General features: G+C 44.3%; 1 protein-coding gene across 12 annotated transcripts in view; it reads right to left on the bottom strand.

The window, feature by feature from the left end:
* Positions 1–2,367: 2,367 nt before the first annotated feature.
* The window catches only part of LRP8 (LDL receptor related protein 8), a 72,038-nt gene continuing 52,058 nt past the window's right edge, over positions 2,368–22,347 (bottom strand). For 8 of the 12 annotated variants that reach the window (XM_033114546.1, XM_033114545.1, XM_033114543.1 and 5 more), the window contains 11 exons: positions 21,880–22,054; positions 21,175–21,402; positions 20,074–20,192; positions 19,704–19,843; positions 18,138–18,279; positions 16,987–17,139; positions 15,879–16,103; positions 14,218–14,286; positions 10,692–10,864; positions 9,484–9,660; positions 2,368–7,000 (listed from right to left, as the gene is read on the bottom strand). In XM_033114546.1, the coding sequence (XP_032970437.1) occupies positions 6,962–7,000; positions 9,484–9,660; positions 10,692–10,864; positions 14,218–14,286; positions 15,879–16,103; positions 16,987–17,139; positions 18,138–18,279; positions 19,704–19,843; positions 20,074–20,192; positions 21,175–21,402; positions 21,880–22,054 (1,640 nt within the window). In that variant the 3' untranslated portion in view covers positions 2,368–6,961. Of the gene's footprint in view, positions 7,001–9,483; positions 9,677–10,691; positions 10,865–14,217; positions 14,287–15,878; positions 16,104–16,986; positions 17,140–18,137; positions 18,280–19,703; positions 19,844–20,073; positions 20,193–21,174; positions 21,403–21,879; positions 22,055–22,347 lie in introns of those variants that run through there. The other 4 variants (XM_033114547.1, XM_033114541.1, XM_033114539.1 and 1 more) reach the window with 2 other exon arrangements.

The following is a 22,347-nucleotide window of genomic DNA, read 5'->3' on the forward strand; positions in this document are numbered from 1 at the left end:
CTGAAGTGCGTGCGTAGAAGGTAATTTGAGTATTTGATCTCCCACTCCCCAGACATCTATGCACTGCTTACCCAGCAGGGATTTCTCAGCCCTGGCTGCACAATAGAATCACCTCGGAGCATCTGAAAAATACCGATGCCTGGGCCCCACCCCAAACCAATTAAATCAAGATCTCTCGCAGTGGACCTGGACATGGGTGGTTTTGGGTTTTTGTTTGTTTGGGGGGTTTTGGGGTTTTTGTTTGTTTGTTTTTTGCAAAGCTCCCGGGATGAGTCAGGGTTGAGAACTGCCCAAGAGGTTCTTGTCTCTTCAGGCCAAACTGGTTGACCTCTGTGAAGGATTTCTGGCTGTGGGAAATTTTTGCTTCTTGATTAGGCAAAGGGCAATCAAAATCCTAATTACTAGAACCCTGCTTTAGCTCACCTAAGTTCCAGCCAGAGGGGGAATGGAACTGGTTCTAGAGACAGTGCCGAGATGGCATCATTCTTGGGACCTGGCAACTATAACTGGATACTATTTTTGTATTCAGGCCTATAGTCTGATTCTCATTCCTAGTCTTGCCATTGTTCATTTTCTCCCAGAAAAAGCATTGGTAGCAGAGTGTAAAGTGGGTGTGATGTGATGTAAAAAAAAAAATCACTTGAGAAGTGTTAAAATAATCCTTTGTGTGATAGTGATTCACTGTGATCAAAGGTGAACTTACTGAATTTTTTGGACTTCAGATTTCTTATCTTTAAAATGAGCTTGTTATATACCTGGCAGAACTCTTTCAAGGATAAGAAACAATGTTTTGGAAATTGGAAAATACAAACTAAATTACCATAAAACCGTAAGGCATTTTATTTTTTAAAAATCCTGGATATAGGTGGTAACAAGGAAATTGTATAAAAAAGTGAAAGGAATCACCAGGTATTAAGCACCTAATAAATGTCAGCCCCAAAGCTGAGCCCATTTACAAGTGCTTGTTCCTTCAATCCTTATAAAAATCTTGAGGTAGTAACTGGAGTTAAGTATATAGAGACATCAGGTAATCATGAAGGACCTTACAAGACATATTAAGGAGTTTGGGCTAAAACCCCGGGGTATTGGGTTTTAATCTGTGTGTCATGCGCTAGGAATACAATGGTGAATAAAACAGACCTTTATAGAGCTTGCAGAGGAGGCAATTGAGCATACAAGCAATTATAATGTAGGGATCAAGGTTATAAATAGGGGAAGCACAAAATACTATGGAAGCACAGGGAGTGGCTCCTAATCCAGTCTAGGGGCTTAAGGGAAGTCTGAAGGAAATGTTCCAGAGGGCCCAGAACTGTGATTAGAATACAGAAGAGGTAGGAAAGGGGCAGAAGCCAAATCATGAGGATCTTACAAGCCCTATTAAGTAGTTTAGGCTAAAACCCAAGGGTACTGGATTTTAATACAAAGGAAACAGATGAAGGGCTTTAAAGCAGGAAAGTAAAACGGGGTGGTGGTGGCATGACCTAATGTATTCTAGAAAGATTACTGTGGCTACAATGTTATAGATTGGATTGGAAAATGGAAAAATTAGAAGTATGAAATTCAGATTAGTTGTTAATCTACGATGGTGATAATCCATGATGGTGATCTTTATGTACTCCAATAGTAGCAATGGAGATACAAAAATGGATGGATTTGAGCTGGAATACCATAATTTAAGGTGTGAGCAAAGGAGATTAAGATGTGGCCAGAGAGGTAGGGGGAAAAACAGAAGTATGGTGTCATGTAAGCCAAAGTAAGAGTATCCTAAGAAAGGAGTGCCAACAGTGTTAAATACTCCTTGCAAGGTCTAGGAAGGTAAGGAGTGAAAGTATTTACACTATTTATGATCAATGAGCTCCTGGCTGACCTTGGTAAAAAGCAACCTCAGTGGCATGGGGGTGAGAAGCAGGGCAGAAGTATTGGGATACAAGTAGGCCAAATTTGTTGTGGAAGCATAATTACCCTACCCTATGAGTTAGGTCTGGGTCTGAGAGAATGCTTCCTGGAGGAGTAGGCCTAAGCAGAGTACTCAAGGACAAACAGGAGTTAGCCAGATAAAGAGGCAGAGAAGGAAAATCGAGGCAGAGAATGCCACATGTACATGAGCGCTATGTGCTACATGTACTTTGGGGGCACTAAACATAACTATGACTTTGGGCAGTTCCTTCACCCATTTCCTTATCTATAAAATGGGAATGATAATGTTGACAGTATTTATTTCACAGATTCGTTGATGAACATTAAGGTAATTTATGTAGAATAATACTAGGTCCACACTAGGGACTCAACCAATGATTGTTCACTCCCCCCTCATTAAAGCATCACAATGAAACACTTTCAGATTTTAAAAAATGAATTTAATGTCTCTCTAGAAACAGTGCACTGATTTTACAAATGTCCACACTTGGTTTTTAGTTCACCAAGATGACGTCAATACAGCTAGTAAGATGCAACACTCCACCCTTTGCCTCTGGAAGAGAAACCAGACTGCAAAGGGGACTGAGTACAGAAACTAACGGAACTCGGAATGATGAGACAAAAAGATCAGAAATGGTTAGTGTGATCCAACATTCTAACATGCCTGTTTGCCTGTTACATCAAATATGGTAATTTGGGTGTGTGTGTGCGAGGGGGTGGGGAACAAACAAGGAAAATTCATTGGGGTACAGTGTGATGGAGTTTGCAGACCAGTACTTCACCCCCAAATTAACAACAGCTTGTATAGAACAAAATGCTATTTTAAAACACATGGTTTGTACAGGTATTTGTTTTCTCTTGTAATTTTTGTAAAAAAGTATCAAAACCTTCATGTCTTTAAATATATCTATATATACATATACAGGTGGTTCTTTTTAAAATTACTTTTTATAGCACAAAGTGTTGCAAATACAGAGGGTTTCTGCTGATTTTTGAATATGCACATGGTGCATAGCTTGAATGAAAAGAGCTTCCTGAATTATTAACTGAAAATTTGAAGCTGTAATTCTTCTACCTCTAAGTTCTCCATATCCTGAATATCCCCAATACCCTAAAAATACAGTGTGAGAAAACTGCAATCCTCTATCTTCATGCATTGATGGGAAAGTAAATAATTTACTCTGAAATGTTTTAACTGCTAACCATTTATATTCTGTGAAATGACGAGTGTGTGGCTAAAGTTAGGGAGTGAGGTGGGGAGGCTCACCTTCCTGTGCCCTCTCCCCATTCCCACCAACGCCTGACTGGACAGTGCTGGGGTTACCTCTGTAGACTCATGTCTTCAACATTTCCAGTTTTCTTTCTCACTGTTGAGAAAATCTGAGGCTCCTGACAACGTGGAGTGCTTCTGTGAAAATTCCACGGCCCTTATATTAGTTGTCATTGACCATATCAAAAAACTTCAACTCAAATATATGAAAAGCAGTCACGATTTCCCTTTGGCCACTGGAAAGCTTGAGGCTGAAGAATGCCAAGCCTGCAAAGGGCTGGCAACACATCCTGATGAAGTTTTCATGATGCACTCAGTGCCTCGTACACAATAAATGACCAAGAAATGTTTGCTTAATTGAATCAGAAATTAAATAGAAGTATTCTATAAAGTGCTTAATTGAACCTGTCTTTTCATTGAGCCTCATTTCTTGCTAAGTCTCCCTTGAGCTTTTTGTTCCTTCTAATGAATTACATGCACTTCCTTAAAGTCCCCATGCTGTTCCATGCCTCTGTGTCTCCTCTGCCTGAAGCAACTTGGACACCCCTACTTAATTTTTAAGACTTAGCTTAAGGTCACTTCTCCTATGATGCCTTTCTTGACCCCATTCCTCATCTTCTTGGGTAGAAATGATCTCTTTGTATCTTAATACTCTGAAAAGAATCTATTCTTTTTTATGTTTCCACATGTCTTCCTCTATTGCTATTATGTGCTCCATAAAGACAGAAAATGTTTGGTTGACCTGTACATCTGTAGTGCCTGACACTTAGTTGGTACCTAGAAAATGGTTTCAGTGAATTAATATACTGCAATCACAAAGAGAGAATTGGAGGGATCAATAGTACTTTTTGCCATAAATTTAAATCTGATCTCATTCCAAGGTTACAGGTTACCTCCATCTGTTTTATAAATAACCATGCTATCTAAAGTAAATAAATAAAATTTTAGTTTTCTCTGTTTCTGAAAGGCCATTTCTGCCAGGGCCTTCATAATTCCATTGGAAAGATAGATAGCAGGTTTGGTACAGTGATCAGGCAGCCCAAAGTAGTCTCCTGGAGAAGGAAAGGGAGGAAAAGGACAGGGACCAGTTTCTTTTAAATAGAGAAAAAATATGTCTGATAAATTTCCTGCCCTCCTGGCATCGTTTTTAAGCTTCCTTCCAGCTCTATAGTCCAATGACTGTGTGACCCGTTAATGACTGTAGTTATATGACAGCACAGGGGCAAAAGGCAACAGAAATGCAACTAAACCTCAGAATGAGGCTCAAATGCCTCCAGGATTAGAAGGAGGATGGATCTGACTCCTTAGATTTCATCTCATTTACTGCCATCCAACACGTGAGTGCTCCACAACTTTGTTTTTTGTAGGTTGCTTCCATAGCTGCCTCTTTCAAACTGCAGTTGTAGCTTATTCAGAAATCATGGGTGTCTCTGAGAAGTTGCGGTTCATCATCATTTTGGAATCTCAGGCTGAATCATCCTTACCCCCTTTATTGTTTTCTTCTGTGAAGGCCAGGATTTGACAGAAAGTTTAGATGGTATGCATTAGTCACTGTTATCATTTCCCCAGGAAATTCTATGTCTTTGGAGGCAGGTTATAGAAAATGTTGCTTGTTTTAGGTAAATTTCAATGATTTTTCACTTTCATCAGTTTTCCTTCAGTCAAAAAATAATTTTACTTTCCAATCTTGAAAGAATAATAGTAAGTGATTAAGCTCCATAGGAGTTGGCCACCCAGTTTTAAAATTCTATTTGGTAATGGTCATTCTAGTCAATTGCATTTACTCTCTCAGTGAATGTTTCAGGACATACATATCATGAGGAAATTGCTTGTTTATGCAAAGTACAGTGCCCAGGCTCCAGAACACAGTTTTCTCAAAAGTTAGGAGACCGTGAATGATGTAGAGAAAGGTCCTAGGAACTCGGTGATAGATCTCCAGAATGTCTTCCTGGAAATTCAAAGAGTAGCAAGCTGGTGAGACATCCAAGCTTCATTGAGTTGTGGGCAGCTGGGGCATAGGTGGGAAGAATTTGCTTAAATGTGTCAAGTTCCAGATATGTTAAGGTTAGATACATGTCCTCTCCTCCTACTTAAGCCAAACACTTACGTGTCACACTTTGTCCCTGGTTGTCCAGTGGGAGTGAAGGAGCAGAACAGCAGAATTAAGAAAAGACCACACCTCGGATGAGAGTCAGCAGGGACTGAATTCCTTCTGGGATTGTAGGATTATGTTTTCAATGGTAGACCCCACAAAGAGAAAAGAGCACTTCTCCCCACCTCCCTCAAGGCCCAGGGAAAGCAAAGAAAGTGTCCACAGTGAAAAAAAAAAAATAATCTATACATATACCTAGAGTTTTTCTTTTATTTACAAAGCAGTAACCAAATCCCTGTGTGGACATATATATCCAATGTACTATGATATTGCGTATGCCATTTCTCCCTCAACTAGGACTTTAGGTTTGGCCACTTATTCTGATTTAATCCAAAAATTAGTTTCATCTGTATGAACATTATGGTAACAAACCTCTGTCTTACTTTCCCCCACCTAAACAAAATGGTAGAGAGTAAGGGGAAGGGAGAAATGGAGATGTAACAAAACCGGTTCCACTGTCCTTATCCTCAGCCAGTCCCTACAGTAAACTTGGGCTGTTCTGGAAACATCTCCACTTAGCTCTCCATAAGTAAGGAAGGCACCCTCAAGGGTCCTTCAGAGCAACCTTAATGAATTCAACACAAGTGTCCTGAAGGAAAATGAAGTTACTCGAAATGCTGAACTTTAAAACGAGGAGTAGCTAAGGTTCAGGTATGTTCTCACCTGAGCACTCGAGAACTTCTGGCACTGTGCAGTCTGTACACTGGCCTTAGCCACAGAACAGAGAGCCCAGGTAGGAGTCAAAGCAGCCATGGGTGAGCTGAAAGGCTTTTCCTGACTGACTGGGGTCCCAGGAATAGCCACAGGTGGAGAAGATTCTCTTCTAATACATGTTTGCACAAACCATGGTATCTGCTTTCTGAGCCAAATTTCCAAAAGCTTCTCTGAAAACAACTGATACCCCTCTTGTGGATTATTTTAAAATATATTTATCTTTATATATTCGAACAGCCATAGGTGCGCCTCTTCTCTAGATTTTTCTCTCACACTCATGCAGACATAAACGTATACAGAGTCCATGTGGTGGGCCAATCATACCAAAAATAAATACTCTCATGTCTCTAAATTATTTATAGAACTAATCTTATTTTTGAAATATGTTAATAAATAATCTAAATGGGGGAGGGAGTCGAAGTGGTTTTTTTCTTTTTTTTTATGTTGATGGATAGCCACAAAGCATAATGATTTTATTTACAAAAAAACCCTCAAAACTCCAAAACCTAAAAAATCCCCCCAAAACCAAATAATCTCTGTAAATATAGTTTTAAAATGATGAGTAAGCTACTGTACCATCGGCCCCATTTGGTTATGTACATCATGTTAGTCACTCAGCAGTAGCCATTCCATGAATTCCTCATGGGTAGTGCAACCAGTTAAAAAGTGTATAAAACATTATACATATAAAAGCTCTCACATCCTTTGGATGTTTGCAGTTCATCATAACTTTGTGGTTACCTTTCCGCAACATAAATTAAAAAAAAAAAAATCACACATACACACACGTGTGCGCATTCACTCACACAGACCCATAAACAGAAACCCTTCCATCCAAGCACACACCATCCAGAGAGTGTAGTGCATGGAACCCAATTCCATGAGGCACGAAGGGAGTGGTCCCATCCTCAGGGCAGTCCATCATCTTCAAGGCTTAATGCCACTCGCTGGGGAGACAGAGCAAAGAAATCATGATTAGACCAGAGGAGCTATTTATTGAGTATCCATAGGTACCAGACATTCTCCTACTTTACAGACATTAGAGCTCATGGAATCTTCAAAGTACCCCGAGAGATGGGTTTATCATATATATTTTACAGATGAGAAAACTGAGACTCAATGAGCTTAAAACATGTGCCCTGGATCACATAGCAAGTGAGTAAACTACAGTTTGAACCCAGATCTGTGTGAATCCAGAGCTTTAGCTTTTTCCATCATTCTGTTCTGCCTCTTTGTAAAGGAGGGCTACAGAGATCTAAACTTTCTCAATCCTTTCTTATAGGATTTTAGGTTTGCTCAACTTTAGTGGGTTAGCTTTGGCAAATGCTTAATCCCAGGCTATTAGCTACCTGTCTCTTGCACGTTGGTCATAATTAGGAAGGTAACCTGCTACACTCCTCCCAACTGATTATACAAAATTAGAGGGCAATGCAGGTCAATGAAATTCAATCCCTCTTTCCCTCACCCCTACTTTCTAGTCAGTAGACTCCCTCTGTGCTGACCACCAGATGGTGAGCCCATTAAACCCTGAGCGCGTAGACAATGGGCTTAAATTCTTTTTTATATTGACACGAAATCTGTTTCTTTATATCTTCTGATGTTCCTTGAACCTATCTCTTAGACTCAAGAAAGTTCTACACAGGTATCACTTGAAATTTGCACAGTTTTTGAGTTCTTTCCCTTCCTTCTGAGTGTTTTTTCCTCCAGGCTACACATCTAGCTTTCCCCCACCTGGTCCTGATGTAATCTTATTTTCCACTCTTCCATTTCCTGGATACGTTTCTTTGGACACACCTCAGTGTTTCAATATCTTCTCACAGCTATGTGAATTTGGGCTAACCACTTCACCTCTCTGAGCCTTGGTTTCATCATCTGTCAAATGGGAATAATAGGCCTACCTCATAGGGTTGTTGGGAAATAAAATGAGATAATGTATGTAGAGTGCTTATATAGTACCAAACGCACATGGAGTCCAGAGTATTTCAGATCAACCTAACCAGCATAAAATACAACCAGACTAGCATTTTCCATCTTTGGACATTCTACATACAATAAAAAGTAACTCCACTGCTTTTCAAAGCAACTTTTGGTTATTTGTGGATTTGCATGAATACCATGGCTTTGCTCTACTAGCATACTGTTTCCCTGAAAATAAAACCTAGCCGGACCATCAGCTCTAATGCGTCTTTTGGAGCAAAAATTAATATAAGACCCGGTCTTATAGTAAACTAAGACCTTATATTAATATAAGACCGGGTCTTATATTAATTTTTGCTCCAAAAGACGCATTAGAACTAATGGTCCGGCTAGGTTTTATTTTCAGGGAAACACGGTAGATATTTGAAACTATCTTGTTCTAGTGCAGTTAACCTCTCACTCTCTCCAAGACAGATCTCTAGGCCCAGAGTAGGTCCCAGAAGTGACAGTGGAGCTACTGAGAAAAGGACAGGAGAGAGAACAGGTTGTTGAGAATACTGATTTGCAGAGCTTCAAGGCTATTTACCCCATGATATAATGGAAAGGATGTGGGGTTTTGTGTACATACACATTCAAGTTTGAATCCTGTTTCTGCCACTTTCTAGTTGTGATCGTAGGCATTATTTAATTTCTCTGAGTCTCAGTTTCCTCATCTGCAAAATGGGTCAATAATGTTAACTTTATAAGGTTATTGTAAAGACTAAATGAGAAAATGTATCTAAAACACCGAGTGCTGTCTGATATATAGTAGGTTCTCACTGAAGGCTGATTTCCTCACTCTCCTACTCTATTCACTGCAACTGGCAGGAGCTTACTCCTTGGGCCTAGATTCATTAGGAAAAACTCCTCCTAAATGGTTATTTCCTTCTCTGGAAACAATGCCACTTTACATGTGTGGAGTGCTTTATAACTCACAAAGCACTCTCTCACATGTGCTGTCTCACTTGAACTTTATAATCTTGAGGCAGACAGAACGGGGGTTATTATTCACATTTTACAAATAAAAATGAGTAGAGAGAAGTGACTGAGATCACAGGGCTGTGGAATAGTGGAACTGGGAGTCGTCTCCTTACTCCAAGCTCAGCATTTCTTCCACTGTGCCCTCTCTGATCTTTAAAAATTGGTCAAGCAACTGTTGGCTTGGATTGGCCGAGGCTAAAGATCCTCACAGCCATCTGTTAGTCCTCCTCACTTGCTCAGCCTCATTTCCCATAGCTCCCCTTCATGAACAGTTTGCTTCAGCAGCAATTTTGTCTGCCCTGCCCCGTACTTAATCATTTCTTTCACATGCCATTTCCTTGATTTGCAACTAACCATCTTTCCTCTTTGCCCCGATACCCTGCTTACAGTTTGCAGCCTTCCAGAACCAGAATGGCTCCTAGGATTGGCTGTACCTGCCTGGGTTCACACCCTCACTCATCAGCCCCTCAGCCTCAGAGTGGCACTGCCCTACCTTGCACTTGACGACAGGCAGCTCGGAAAGAGGGTTCTTCGGGAGTTGGTGCAGCTGTGACCTTGGTTCCCCCGGCAAGACAAAAAGCTCCTTGAGGGCAGGGGTTGGGTCTTCCAGTTCTCTGGTCTCCCCAAGACAGGGCTCTGCCCACAGTGGGCGATCAAAGCTGCTGATTGCCTGACAGGGGGATGGACTGGATGACCTATGAGGTTACACTCAACCCCCATGACTCTGCTATTCATGCACGACACCTGCTTCAGCCACGTGTGGTCCTTGTTCCCCCATTGTGCCTCTCGGCCTCTGCACATGCTTCCTTTGGAATGCCACTGTCCTCCTCCTCTACCTGGAAAACTGCTATTAGTCTTGCTAGGACACCGTTCATCTGCCACCTCCTCTGTGAGGTATTCCCTGCCAAATTTCCCAAACAGAATTAACAGCTCCCTGGTTGATGTTTACATAGCATTTGTTCAACAAATATTTACTGGGAGCCAGTTTTGCTATGCTAGGCACCAGGGAAACCGAGTAATCAGATAGTCCTGCCCTCAAGGAGCTCACTGTCTAGTGGGAAGACCAATGAGTAAAAAGACAAGTTGACTAGAGTGTGACAGGTGCTGTGATGGAGAGAGGCTGTGGGAGAACAAAGAAAGTCAGGGAAAGCTTCCTAGAAGAGGGGACTTCTGAGCTTCCATCATGGCACTTTGCACAGCTGTACAATAGGAAGTGACTATCTCTAACTCCCGCCAGCTGCTCGGCAGCAACTACATTCCTTCCTTACTTTTGAACACTTGATTTCTAATGTGGTGCTTCGCTCATAATCGGCATACAGTGTTTGTTGAAATGAATATATTTTAATTGAATGGCCACAGTTACCTCTCCAGGCCAAAGGTTATGAGAACTTACTCAGCAGAAAGAAAGACATTTGGCATCTTTACTGCCAGGAAGAGCTTCTAGGTACAAGATGGTCCTGATACCCTTCTATCCCAACTACCTGCCCCAGCGTTTCTGTGTCCCCAGGGCCTAGAACAGTGCCTGGCACTTGGTAGGTTCTTGATATGTTTGAAGGAAGGAAGGACGCAAGGGAGCAAGGAAGGATGGATGGATGCAAGGAAGGAAGGAAGGAAAGGAAGGAAGGACGCAAGGAAGGAAGGAAGGAAGGAAGGAAGGAAAGGAAAAGGAGGAAAGGAATTCTTCTGGCAAGGAATACTTACTGCAGGATAGACATGGCCAATCTGAGCAGTCCTCCCTATGTGGAGTTCATCTTCGTCCTCCTCTTCCGTTGTTTTCCTGTACACTGGGTTGTCAAAATTCATGCTTTTGGTGTTCTTCCGCTTCCAGTTTCTCCAGATCAGGTAGCCACTCATGCACAGAAGAGCTATTACGGCTGGAGGAAGGGACAGGTTACATTGGACCTCCAGCGGGGCCAGCTCAGAGCTCAGATGCTCAGAGGTCAGTGCATCTCTGGCCACCTCTCTAACTCTACTGCCCTGCTCCTCAGGCTCTGTTTCTGCATGTTCTTTTTCTGCTGCTTGGAAACCCTCTTCCCATGTCTTCCTTCGTTAACTACTCATCCTTGAAGATCTAGCTCAAATGGGAAGTCTTGTTCAACTTCTCGAGGCAGAGTCAGCCGCTCCCTCCCATGTGTCCCCAGGCCACGGTATCATACTTCATAGATGTGTGCCCCCAGCAAGACTGAGCTCTGAGGCCAGGGACTGGGTCTTCTTTCTCTCTCTGTGCTCAGTGCCTCGCACTGAGTGGGTGCTCAGTAACGTGCGCAGAGTGATGGAGTGAATTTCTTCACCATACCTTTGCCCTAATGCTGCTGCTTCCCTGGATTTCCCTAAGAAAACTATTCTCTCCCCAAATTGGAGGGGCTATGCAAGAAGAGGAGCATCTCTAGAAAAAGACAGAGCAGGAAAACACAGGCTCTGAGTTAGAATAAATGAATATATGAACGAATGAATGAGGAAGTTTTCAAACAGAGCTGGGCAAAAATGGGGCAAGCAGTTTCATAAGATATTAAGCAATCATCCTGAGCATTCACGTGGAGGTTGGATAAGAGCTATCCAGGATACTATACAGGGGGTTTCTACTTGGGTAAGATTATAGTAATTGATTATAATAATTGATACCCACTAAAGACAAAAACAAAGCAAGGATGCTTGTTGTCACTGCTACTGTTTATTGTCCCGAAGATCTAGCTATGCAGTAAGACCAGATAGAGAATTGAAGGGTACACATATGGGAAAGGGAAAACAAAACTGTTATTCTTAACAGAAGTTGTATGTTTGGGAAACTTAGAAAAGCAGACGAAAAACTTTTAGAAGTGATTTTAGTTCACCAACAATCCACATGAAAAAAATACATTAAGCAGCAATAACTAATTAGAAAATGGAATGGAATAAGAACATATTCATAATAGCTCAACAAAAACTATAAAAAACCTGGGATAACCTTACAGGAAATAGGCAAGTCCTATATGATCTACAAAATTCTATTGAAGAACATAAAAGAAGGCTCAAATAAATAGACACGTCATGTTCCTTGATGGGAAGCTTCAATATTGTAAAAATGTAAATTATCTCCACATCAATTTATATATCCAAAGAATAAGATTTCATCATAATTTTTATAGGGTTAACGAGAAGATTCTGAAGTTCATCTAGAAGAGAAATTGAATAAAAATAGCTAGGAAAATGTTGCAAGAATAATAATGCCCCATTATACTTTAAAACTTATCACAAAATTGTGCTTCTAGTATGTAGGAATACACAGATAATTAGTGGAAGAGGATAAACAGCCTAGAAGCCGATCAAAGTATGTTTATGAGTAGGCATGTAGTTTATAATAAAGATGATAATTAAGTCAGAAGGAAAGGATGAACGGTCTTGGGAAAACTAGACAGGCATGTAGGAAAAAAATAGTTAAATCTCTACCTCACACCATACTCTAAAATAAACTCCAAATGGATTAATATCTAAATACTAAAAAAGTTTAAAATAGAAAAGTACGTAGGGAGATATTTTAATAATTTAGAGTGTGGCAGACCTTCCTGACCGAGATACCATAAGACAAAAATTTAACAAATCTGATACTTAAAAAATTTAAATTGATGCATGGCAAAAGATACCATAAACAAATTTCAAGTGGCAGTATGGGGGAAATTGTGTGTTACAAAGGTTTAACATCCATTATGTATAAATATTTCTACAAATAAGTAAGAATAAGACAAAGAACCAATAGAAAAATAAGAAAAGACTGTAAATAGGCAATTCATTAAGGATGAAATGTAAATGGCCAATATTATGAAAATATACTGCACCTCACAGGGAAAAATCAGAGAAAGAATACTCATTTTTTTACCCCTCAGATTAGCAGAAATTTAAAAAAATTTGATTACACCAGGGAAACAGCACACGCATGCCCTTCTATAGAGCGGAAGATGTCAGGAAAGGGGTTGTTTCTCTTTCACTAAACAATGTCAGTATTTTCTACTCACTCCACACAAAATAAGCCTGGAATAGTCTCACCATCCTCTTTACTGTTGAAGCCTTTCAAGGCTAATTCAAATGCCATCTTCTCCAGAAGTACCATGGCTTCTCCTCCACAGAGCTTTGTGCCTCTGTTACAGCACATTATAATATGTAATAACACTTCTATCACTTTTTTAATGACCAAGTCTGATTAAAGACTGAAAGCTCTTAAAGTCTTTTATCTTTTTCTTCCCTGGATCCTCGGCACTTGGCATAGTCCCCTGCACACTGTAGAAGTTCTAAAAACCTTCACTCACTAACCACCATACTGGGGATTCCCAGGATAAGCAGGCAAAGCAAGTAATGGAGCTATACCGATGAATGGACACCCATAATTCAAAGATCCCGCCAAGAGATGAGACGGGCGTGAGAGACAGGATGTACAGGATACCATGTGAACGTGGGTGTGGGAAAGAATGAATCAGCGCCACGGTTCCCTGTGAGGTTTAACTCCATGTTATATTCTGGAGCACCTCCCACGCCACTGCCCATTACTGGCTTTGCTCATGCTGTCTTCACTGCTTGGGTTGCCCTTGCTGCTTCTTCACGTGGCTGACCCAGTTCAAATGTCATTTCCACTAGGACACCTTCCCTGCCCACTTACCTTCTCTCCCATTTCTAACTTAAGTGCTCCTCAGCACTTCCATTAAACCACATCTGGCTTCAATTCAGCATTTGGCGTGTCATAATCAAATTATCTGTGTTATGTGTGTCTCCAACAAGACCATACATTTATGGAGGACAGGAACCATGTCTTATCCATTTTTAACCCCCTTCCCTCCCTTTACCACACAGAGTCTGGCACACTGTAGCTGCTTGATAAGTATTTGTTGAAAATGAATCAGAAATGTTTATTTCCTACCATGTGCCAGAAACAGCTAGGAGTTGGAGAGAGAGGGGAGCGAGAGACACCAGCCTTGGCCGCATGGAGCCTCCCATCAGCTTCACGTGGCTGACATGTGGGAGGGAGAATGCGGGGTAATGCGGGATGCATCTGCCTGGTGCTGGGGGCCAGGCCCTACACGGGCTCGTGTGCCAAGCTAAGAAATTAAATCAGGACTGGGAGGTGGGCAGGAAGGCTGTCAGGGCAGAAAGAAAAGCCAGTGGGACAGGTCAGCGTGCTCAGGGCTCTATCCTTCCACCTTTCCCCAGACCCTGGAGCAGGCTCTCTCTTTTCTCCCCAGTGACTTGGTGCCACACTCACCCATGGGCACGACAATCCCAATGACAGCAGCAGTGACAGTTGAGCCCATCTTGCCACCTTCATTCCCATCTGCAAAATGCAAACATTTGCAGAATGATGTCTCTTGTTTCTCGTGGTCTGTTGCAGTCTGTCTGTCCATCTACATTGTCAGTTTATTTTCAATATGTATTGAAATCGGATGCAGTATTGTGTAGTGGAATCAAGAGCACAGGCTCCTGGGTCAGACTTCTTGGGTTCAAATCCAGCTCTACTACACCCTACTTGTTTCACCTTGGACAAGTTGTTATGTATTATAAATATTATATTTCTTTATATTTAAAATCGGGATCATGACATTACCTACCTCCTAGGGATACTGTGACAATTAAATGAGACGATTCATGTAAAATGCTTACTTAGTGTCCGACACAGCCTTGTCTAGTTCAAAGAGGGTGGGGAGTGGGGTAGGGATTGTTGTGAGACCTAAATAAAATAAGGTATATAAAATCACATTCTAAACTGAAAAGTACTTGGAAGGTAGTTTTTAAAAAGTATGTTGTGCCATCTTTTTCATCCTTACAACCATCTTCATTGTAACATTTGTACAGCACTTTGTAGTTGAGAAGGCATTTTCCCCTTGGGTCCTCATGATAGCCCTCTGAGGGTGAAGAGGAGCTATCATCTACATTTGCTCCAAGAGAGGAGATGATTGCCCCTGGCAGTGGTCCAGATGCCATCTCTCAGTGTGTCTGTTTCTCCAAGTTACCCTAAGGGGACCACATTACTAAGGGAGAAAAGGGCTGCAGTGCTTACAGTGCCATTGTCTTCTCCGAGCAAACGCTGGGCAATGATTTTAAAGCCCGGAGCACGCTGCAGGTGGCGGGGAGACTCCTGGGCAGAGGTGCTGCCCCATATGAGGGGAACTGGAATTCACATGCGTTCCCCCTGCCTCTCCGAACTTCAGGGTAAGCGCTCAGCTCAGAAAATCCAGCTTCTGCCGGCAGGACAGGCCCAGTTAGAAAGGTGCTGCCAAGCTGCTTAGTTTCTGGGCCATGTGTGTGTATGGGACAGTTTATCCTCTGAAATGAACTCCCATTGGCAGGTAACTCTATTAGAAAGGTATTTGCTGGTTAATGAGCTAGAACATATCTAGCAGTGACAATTACTGCTCCTGATGATTTAATAAGTGGTGAACTTAATTACTTTCACCCCAGGGTTTGGAAAGAGGCACAAGCAGACTAGTTGTGGATATTACTTTCTGAGGAAACAACCAAGGGTGCTGAGAACTGAGACCAGAGCTTTTGAAGTTTCTGAGGGTAGAAGTGTTAGTGACAGGTGACACACAGCCACACACCCAGAGTCAGCAGAGGCTGCGTGTGACCACCGCTATTTATACCACCTGCTTTGCCTCTCCTGGCAATCTGGTGAAGCAAGTAGGGGAAGGGTTATTATTACTCCACTCTGTAGGTGAGGATGCTGAGGCTCAGACACAGGAAGTAGATTCCCTCGAGACCCTCTGGAAGTTAGGGGCACCTAAGACTCCTATATGGGCACTCTACCTCCCTCTGCTTCCTCCTCAGAGATATCCAGTATTCAGCTCCGGTATGATCTCTCCTTCCCACTTATCCCCCCCCCGTCTTGGCTTCCCATATCATGAAAAAAGGCAGAACTCATTTCCTTACAATGCTGGGAGTGGTTGCTGGTTGCAGGGCTTGGGGTAGATGGGCTGATGCTGGAAGAAGCCCTGGGGACATTAACTGAGCTTGGGACCGCAGCTGCCAGGCTTGGTTTCTCTGTGCTGTGGTTCTGGTAGGTGGGGCTGTGGATGGTGGTCCCCAGGGCTCTTGTGGTATCGGCTGTCCTCGTTGTAGTAGAGGTTGACGTCGTAGTTGAGGTAGATTGAGGTGCTGGAGGGGAAATACCATGGAGGTCACTTGGACAAAGAATTCTGGTGCTTTAGTGCCTAAATTGTTGCCTGTATGGATTATACTCATGAACACATCCTGATGGCTCAGCTCAAATGCCACCTCTGTGAAGACTTCCCTAATCCTCCTGAATGGCTATGATCTTTAGCTGAATCCCAAGCACTATGCCTGTGTTTATAATGCACGTTGATGTGATAAAGATGTGTCATTAAAACAGTGGTAGAATTAGGTGTGGGCAAGACGACTGTTAAAGTCTGGGAGGAGGGGGGAATCATATAAATCTAGAAGGATTTCATACACATGTTGTTACACCATTAGGTTTAAATTCTCACTCCACTTTAAACAGTTGGATCTGGAAATCATAAATGATGCAGCAGACTTATGCTCAAACAAAAGACTTTCGCCCTGCATCAAGACTGGGGAATGAATATAAATTTATACGGTTAAACTGTTAATTATTATTAGTCCCAATCATATCACAAAAGGGCTTTTATGTAGTGTTAAGTTCTAGGTGAGAAATAGGTAAGCTTACAGTCACCTCCATATAAACAGTAACTAAAGCTATGGGGATCAAGGGTTCTTAATTTGAGGTCTTCAGGGGTTCCAGAAAGCCCCTGAAACTGAATTTGAAATATTGTCTGTATATGTGCATTTTTCTTGGGAGTGAGAAGAGAAAGCCTTGGAAGGACCCTGGGGGATACCAGCATTCAAGGAAGGTAAAGAAGAGGAGCTTGCAAAGGAAATATGTAGCCAGAGCAGATGGAGGCAAACCAGGAGCAAACAGTATCCCAGAAGTCACGGGAGGATTTCAGTGGGATCGGGTCTGGCATGGCCCCAGGGTACCCCTCCTGGTAGGTCCACTTACCTCGGTAACACCTCTTCATGTCTGGGCCCAGCCACATTGTGTCAGGACAGGCACAGGTGTACTTGGGAGAGTGGCTGGAAATCTGAGGAGCAGGAAGGCACAGGTACTCACAGCCTCCATTGGGCTGGGCACTCAGCTCACACGCGTCTGTAGCTAATGGTGGGTGGGGGTGGGGGAAAGAGAAAGAGAGAGAGAGAGAGAGAGGAGAGAGATGGGGCACAGACGGGACTAGCAGGTGTTCCCTCCTCCCAAGGATGAGGCCGTTCCCACTCGGCTTACTCAGAAAGCTTCCTCTACTGCTTTTATTGGGCACCTTCCAGCACCGTGCCTGGTGTTTTATCCCCACACTTTGATTTAATCCTGACAACAGCTCTGAGAGGTGGGTATTATGCCCCCAATTGACAGATAAGACACCAGGGCTCAAAGAGAACAAACTTGCCAAAGCTGTACCTCTAGCAATTTTGGAGACAGAATTTAAATTGAGGTTTGTTAGACTCCAAAGCCCATGTTTTCCCCGCTATGCCCCACACCATGCCTCTTTCTTATTTAAATTTCTAGATCTAGAATCAGGCACCAACCTTATCCCCTATGCTTTCCCACCTTCAGCCTGGCAGCCAACACCTCAGTTACAGTTGGATTTAGTATATCCTAGTGATAGAGGCGGGGACAACCAAGTAGTAGGATTCCTGGCTTCTCCTCCCAGCCAACAAGCTGAATTACTCTCTGGCCCTAGGATACATTGGTTTATACTACAAATAATGAATGAGAAGCAATGCGCTCCTCATGGCAGAAGGAGTTCTGGAATCAAACAGACCTGAGTTTAGGTTTTAGTTCTGCCACCTGCTAACAATATTTTACCTCTCTGAGCTACAGTTTCCTCAACTGTTAAATGAGAACGTAATACCTACATTTTGTAAGATTGGCAAAAATAGGGCATTTATATATTTATTTCTTTATACCCAGCCTTATTTCACCAAGAGCTTGAGGCAAAACCAGATAAAATACGTGGCAGAAAAGCACTCTACCAACTAGAGGGATTGCTGCCACAATTCCTGGGGCTGCTGAGACATGACGTCATATGAACGTGAATGCAGCCTGCCTAGTGGAGGGAGAGGACATGGGCAGGGGACCTGGGACCAGGGAAGGCTCACCTCTTGGCTGCTTCAGCTCATGGAAGATGACAATGTCATGTGGGTTATTGAGGTTCTCAGCTAGGACGGAGATATCCAGGCCATTGAGCCGATTTGCACTGAAAATGGCCTCATTCTCCAAGTCTGTCCAGAACACTTTGTCCTGTAGGATACAGATGCAGCGAATGGGAGACCTAGAGCCGAAACCCACGACCTCAATCTGAGGGCTCAGCCCCAAACCAGAGTCGTAAGACCTGCCCTGCCATCTCCCCTGAGCTCTCCTGTCCCCGGATTCACAGGGGGACTCTCAGCCTCTGATCGGTGACATGTGCTTCTGTCTTAGGAGGTTATTTGGTGAATCTGAGCCTGAAAGCTGCTCATTAATGCTGAGCTAGGCCTGCTTCCTGGAGCCCAGCAGAAACCCAAGGTAGGGTCTCTATTAGTTGTTACCATTTCAGGGGCCCAGGACCAAGACTGGAAGGGATGTGTGAGCTACTGAGGCCCTGCTGCCTCCTACAGCCTCTGGGTACAACACACATGCACCCAGCGCTTAGTCCATACAAGCCTGGCTGTGCACCGGTAGGCAAATCCACGTTCACAGGTACGACCATGCAGCCTCATGCGCAGATCGGGACACTCACATGCCTCGCTACACACACACAGGCACACCTGTACCTAAATCAGCACTTGTCTAGGTGTTGGTACACATACTTATACTCACAAGCTCCAGCACATACAGGAGTGCACACTTTTAAATGGATGCATTTAGGTACACACATGCACATACATATACTTTACATGAATGTGCCACAAATATGCACAAGCACGTACGTGAGTCCGAACACACCTGTCTTTTGAAGCAGGGCCTAGACGTGGAGGTGAGGCTTTGCCCACAGATGCAGAGCAGTGCAGGGTGATGTCGCTCCACGCAAAGATTGCCAATGCCCATCACAGACCAGTGTCCCCTTGCTTTCCCTCCCCTCGGTGGCAGAGTTAATTTTGGGGAAGAGGTGGGTGTGTGAGACCTTGGTTGGTTTTGGCTTCCTCATTCCCCAAGGAGAAAGGTTGTTAGGGTCAGAACACAGGAGGGTCTGGACTCTTCATCCTCCTGGGAGCTTCTGGAGGATTGGGATGAAGTCTGATTCACTTCTATGACCCCAGGGTCCAAAAGGTCAGTACAAGTGTGCTGAGTTGAATGACATTTCTCAGGCCATTTCCGACTATAAATGATTCTAAGGTCACGTAGATTCCTTCTTTTCTCCCTCCCTTTACTGGGTACCTTCTATATATATATGTGGGCACAGTGCTTGGTGCTGAGGATTCAGAGAGAAAACATACGCAGTCTAGCCACTTACCTATGAACGGTGCTCTGAGAGAGTGGTCTGGGGAAGGGAGTACAGGAAAGGCTGCCAGGCAGACAAATGCCTTTGCATGGAGGCAGCTCACAAAGTGTGCACAGACACGTCAGCTGGCTTCCCTGTCCCTTTGTTTCCACTTGGACAACTCTCAGGGAGTCATCCTATTTGAATAAGCCTTGTCTAGCCTTCAGCTTCCTATTGGGGCTGTGCCTCCCTTCACGGGGCTCACCTCAAACACAGCTATTCCAAAAGGGTGGCTCAGAAAGTCCGGGGAGGAAATCAGCATCTTTCTGTTGCCTCCACTGAAGTCGATGCTGGACAGCTGGTGCAGCTTGGAGTCTACCCAGTACAAGCGCTGGTTCAGCAAATCTTGGGGAGGACAGAGAGGGTGGGGATTGCAGACGGGATCTCTGCTTCCCCGCGCCCTCTCCCTGCCCACATCTCCAGGCCAGGCCTCAGGCTGAGGTCAGCCTGGGGTGACCATCAGGAAACACGTGCACTGGCTCTATAAGGGGACGCGGAAATAAGACACGGGACTCAAGGCAGTGGTCAGGCCCGGGTGCTAGAACAGCCCCCAATCCAGGGAAGGCAGGGCTCACCCAGGGTGATTCCATTGGGCCACTCAATATTGTCTGACACCAGTGTTTGCCGGTCCACACCGTTGAGTCCAGACTTCTCAATCTTGGCCTGGTACCCCCAATCAGACCAATACATGAACCTAAAAGAGAGAAGAACCCAGTTGGGCTTCTCATCAGGGACACAACTGGGGTGGTCTGGATCACAAGAGCTCAACGATCCACTGAATGTTGAACATTATGCTTAGTAGGGACTGGAAAGACCCCTGAAATCCACTGGAACCATCAGATCTTAGAGTTAGCAGGTACCTTCACCTCTTCTGAGTCCTAGGAAGCCTGTATTCCTCGAGCGTCCACCCAGCCTCAGCTGCACAGCCTGGATGGAGCCCATCTCGCTCACTCTGGCAGCTCCAGCTGGAACCCTAGCATACCACAGTGGGAAGGGTCCTTGTCACCCTTCTCTTACTTTCCCTGTCTACAAAGGAGAAAGTGGATGACCTACCCAGGGTCACACAGCTAGAACTGGCTAGGGCTTCTCTCTCTTTTTCCTCGAACATTTATTGACTACTTACTATGTGCCAGGCACTGGGCTGAGTGGTTTCACCTCCTGTACTTACATTGGGACTATGGAGGAAGTCAAAGGGAGGCAGATTTGTGAATATGAGGGAAAAAAATCAAACACATAAACAAAACAACACAAAACTTCCTAATGGGCAGAGCTGTCCAAAATGAAACGGGCTCTAGGGGAAGTAATGAGCCCCTGTCTCTGGAAGTGTGTGAGCAGCCACCAGATGCCCACCTACAGCGTGCAGCGACTGAGGACCAGCTTCCTGCCCCAGGAGGTTCTACTAGGCAATCTCTAGAGCCCTGCCCTGCTCTGAGATGCTCTGATTCTATCATATGATGAGTGCGCGGCAGAGTCCCGGGAGAACCCTGGCAACCAATGCCCCAAGAACCCTTGGTCAGGAGTTAATAGGCGGAGGGACCCGCACAGACTTTCTTACCATGGGTTGTGTCTGAGTGGCCCAAGACCTTCCAAAGCCCTCAGGAGAACTCTTACGACGGACACATGAGGGCTGAGTGCCTACGGTAGGAGAATGGGAAATTCTAGGTAGAGACACTCACCCTCGCAGGGGGTCGACGGCGATGGCCCGGGGTTCACTGAGGTCATGGCTGAAAAGAGTGCATCGGCGGCGGCCATCAACCGTGGCCACTGAGATAGTCTTGTTGCCCGAGTCGGTCCAGTAGATGTGCTTGTGGACCCAGTCCACCGCCAAGCCCTCCGGGGAGTGCAGCTGCTCGTCGATAAGGACCTCCTGCTCTGCTGGGTCACTGGCTTTGTCCATGTAGGCTCTAGGAGCAACCAGAGCCGGCCATGGGGTAGGTGTTCTAGCCACCATCCCTCTGGAGTTGCCTGTGCACCCTTCCTCTCTCTCTTTAACTTATGGGCCATGGCAATGGATTTTAGAGGAATTTGGCTAATTTCTGTTCAACATATTCCCCGGGCCACCAGCGTAAGCATACAGGTATCAGCCACAGCCTATGGCCTAGAGGAGCTCAACTTAGTGGGGGACAGACATTTACAGTCAGGTAATTACAGTACTGTGATTATGGAAAGCGTTAGGGGCCACAGCAGCAGAGAAATGGAGACTACATCATCCAGTGGGTGAAGCCCTAGACGTTCCATAGTCACTGTGATCCTGTGTCCCTTCCCAAGTCCCAGCTCTGTCCTAGGGCATCTAGAGGCAGAGGGGGCACAGAGGACAGCCTTCTTCTCCTCCCCGTCACTCCATACCCAGGCCTGGATACAGGACACCTGCCATGGCTCACCCGTAGATCTTGCGGTAAGACAGGTCACACCAGTAGATGCGATTGGTGGCCACTTCGACGTCCAGCGCCACAACGTTCTTGAGCATGGGGATGAGGCGTGAGTAGTCCCGCTTCACCAGGTCTATCCTCCGCACTTCATGCCGGTTGGTGAAGATCAGAGACGGGCTTCTGCCAGCTGCCATGTGGGGAGGTTGAGAGAGAAAGGGTCAGCGCAAGAGGTGGGGAATCTGGAGACCAAGGCTCTGCCTGCCACTGGTTTGCTGGGTGAGGCCTCATTTTTCTGTAAAACAGAGGTGACAATTCCTACCTCACAGGGTAGAGGAAGAGATGAAATAATGGGTACAAAAAACATAAGATGAAAAGCACCATGCCTAAGAGAGGATTTTACTGTTTTTCTTAGACATGAACACCCCCCAAATCTTTTACGACTCCCCATTTCCTCCTTAGGCTTGCACGAAGGTCTTACAC

Source organism: Rhinolophus ferrumequinum, chromosome 9 (genome assembly GCF_004115265.2).
Source record: "Rhinolophus ferrumequinum isolate MPI-CBG mRhiFer1 chromosome 9, mRhiFer1_v1.p, whole genome shotgun sequence".
Taxonomy (NCBI): Eukaryota; Metazoa; Chordata; class Mammalia; order Chiroptera; family Rhinolophidae; genus Rhinolophus; species Rhinolophus ferrumequinum.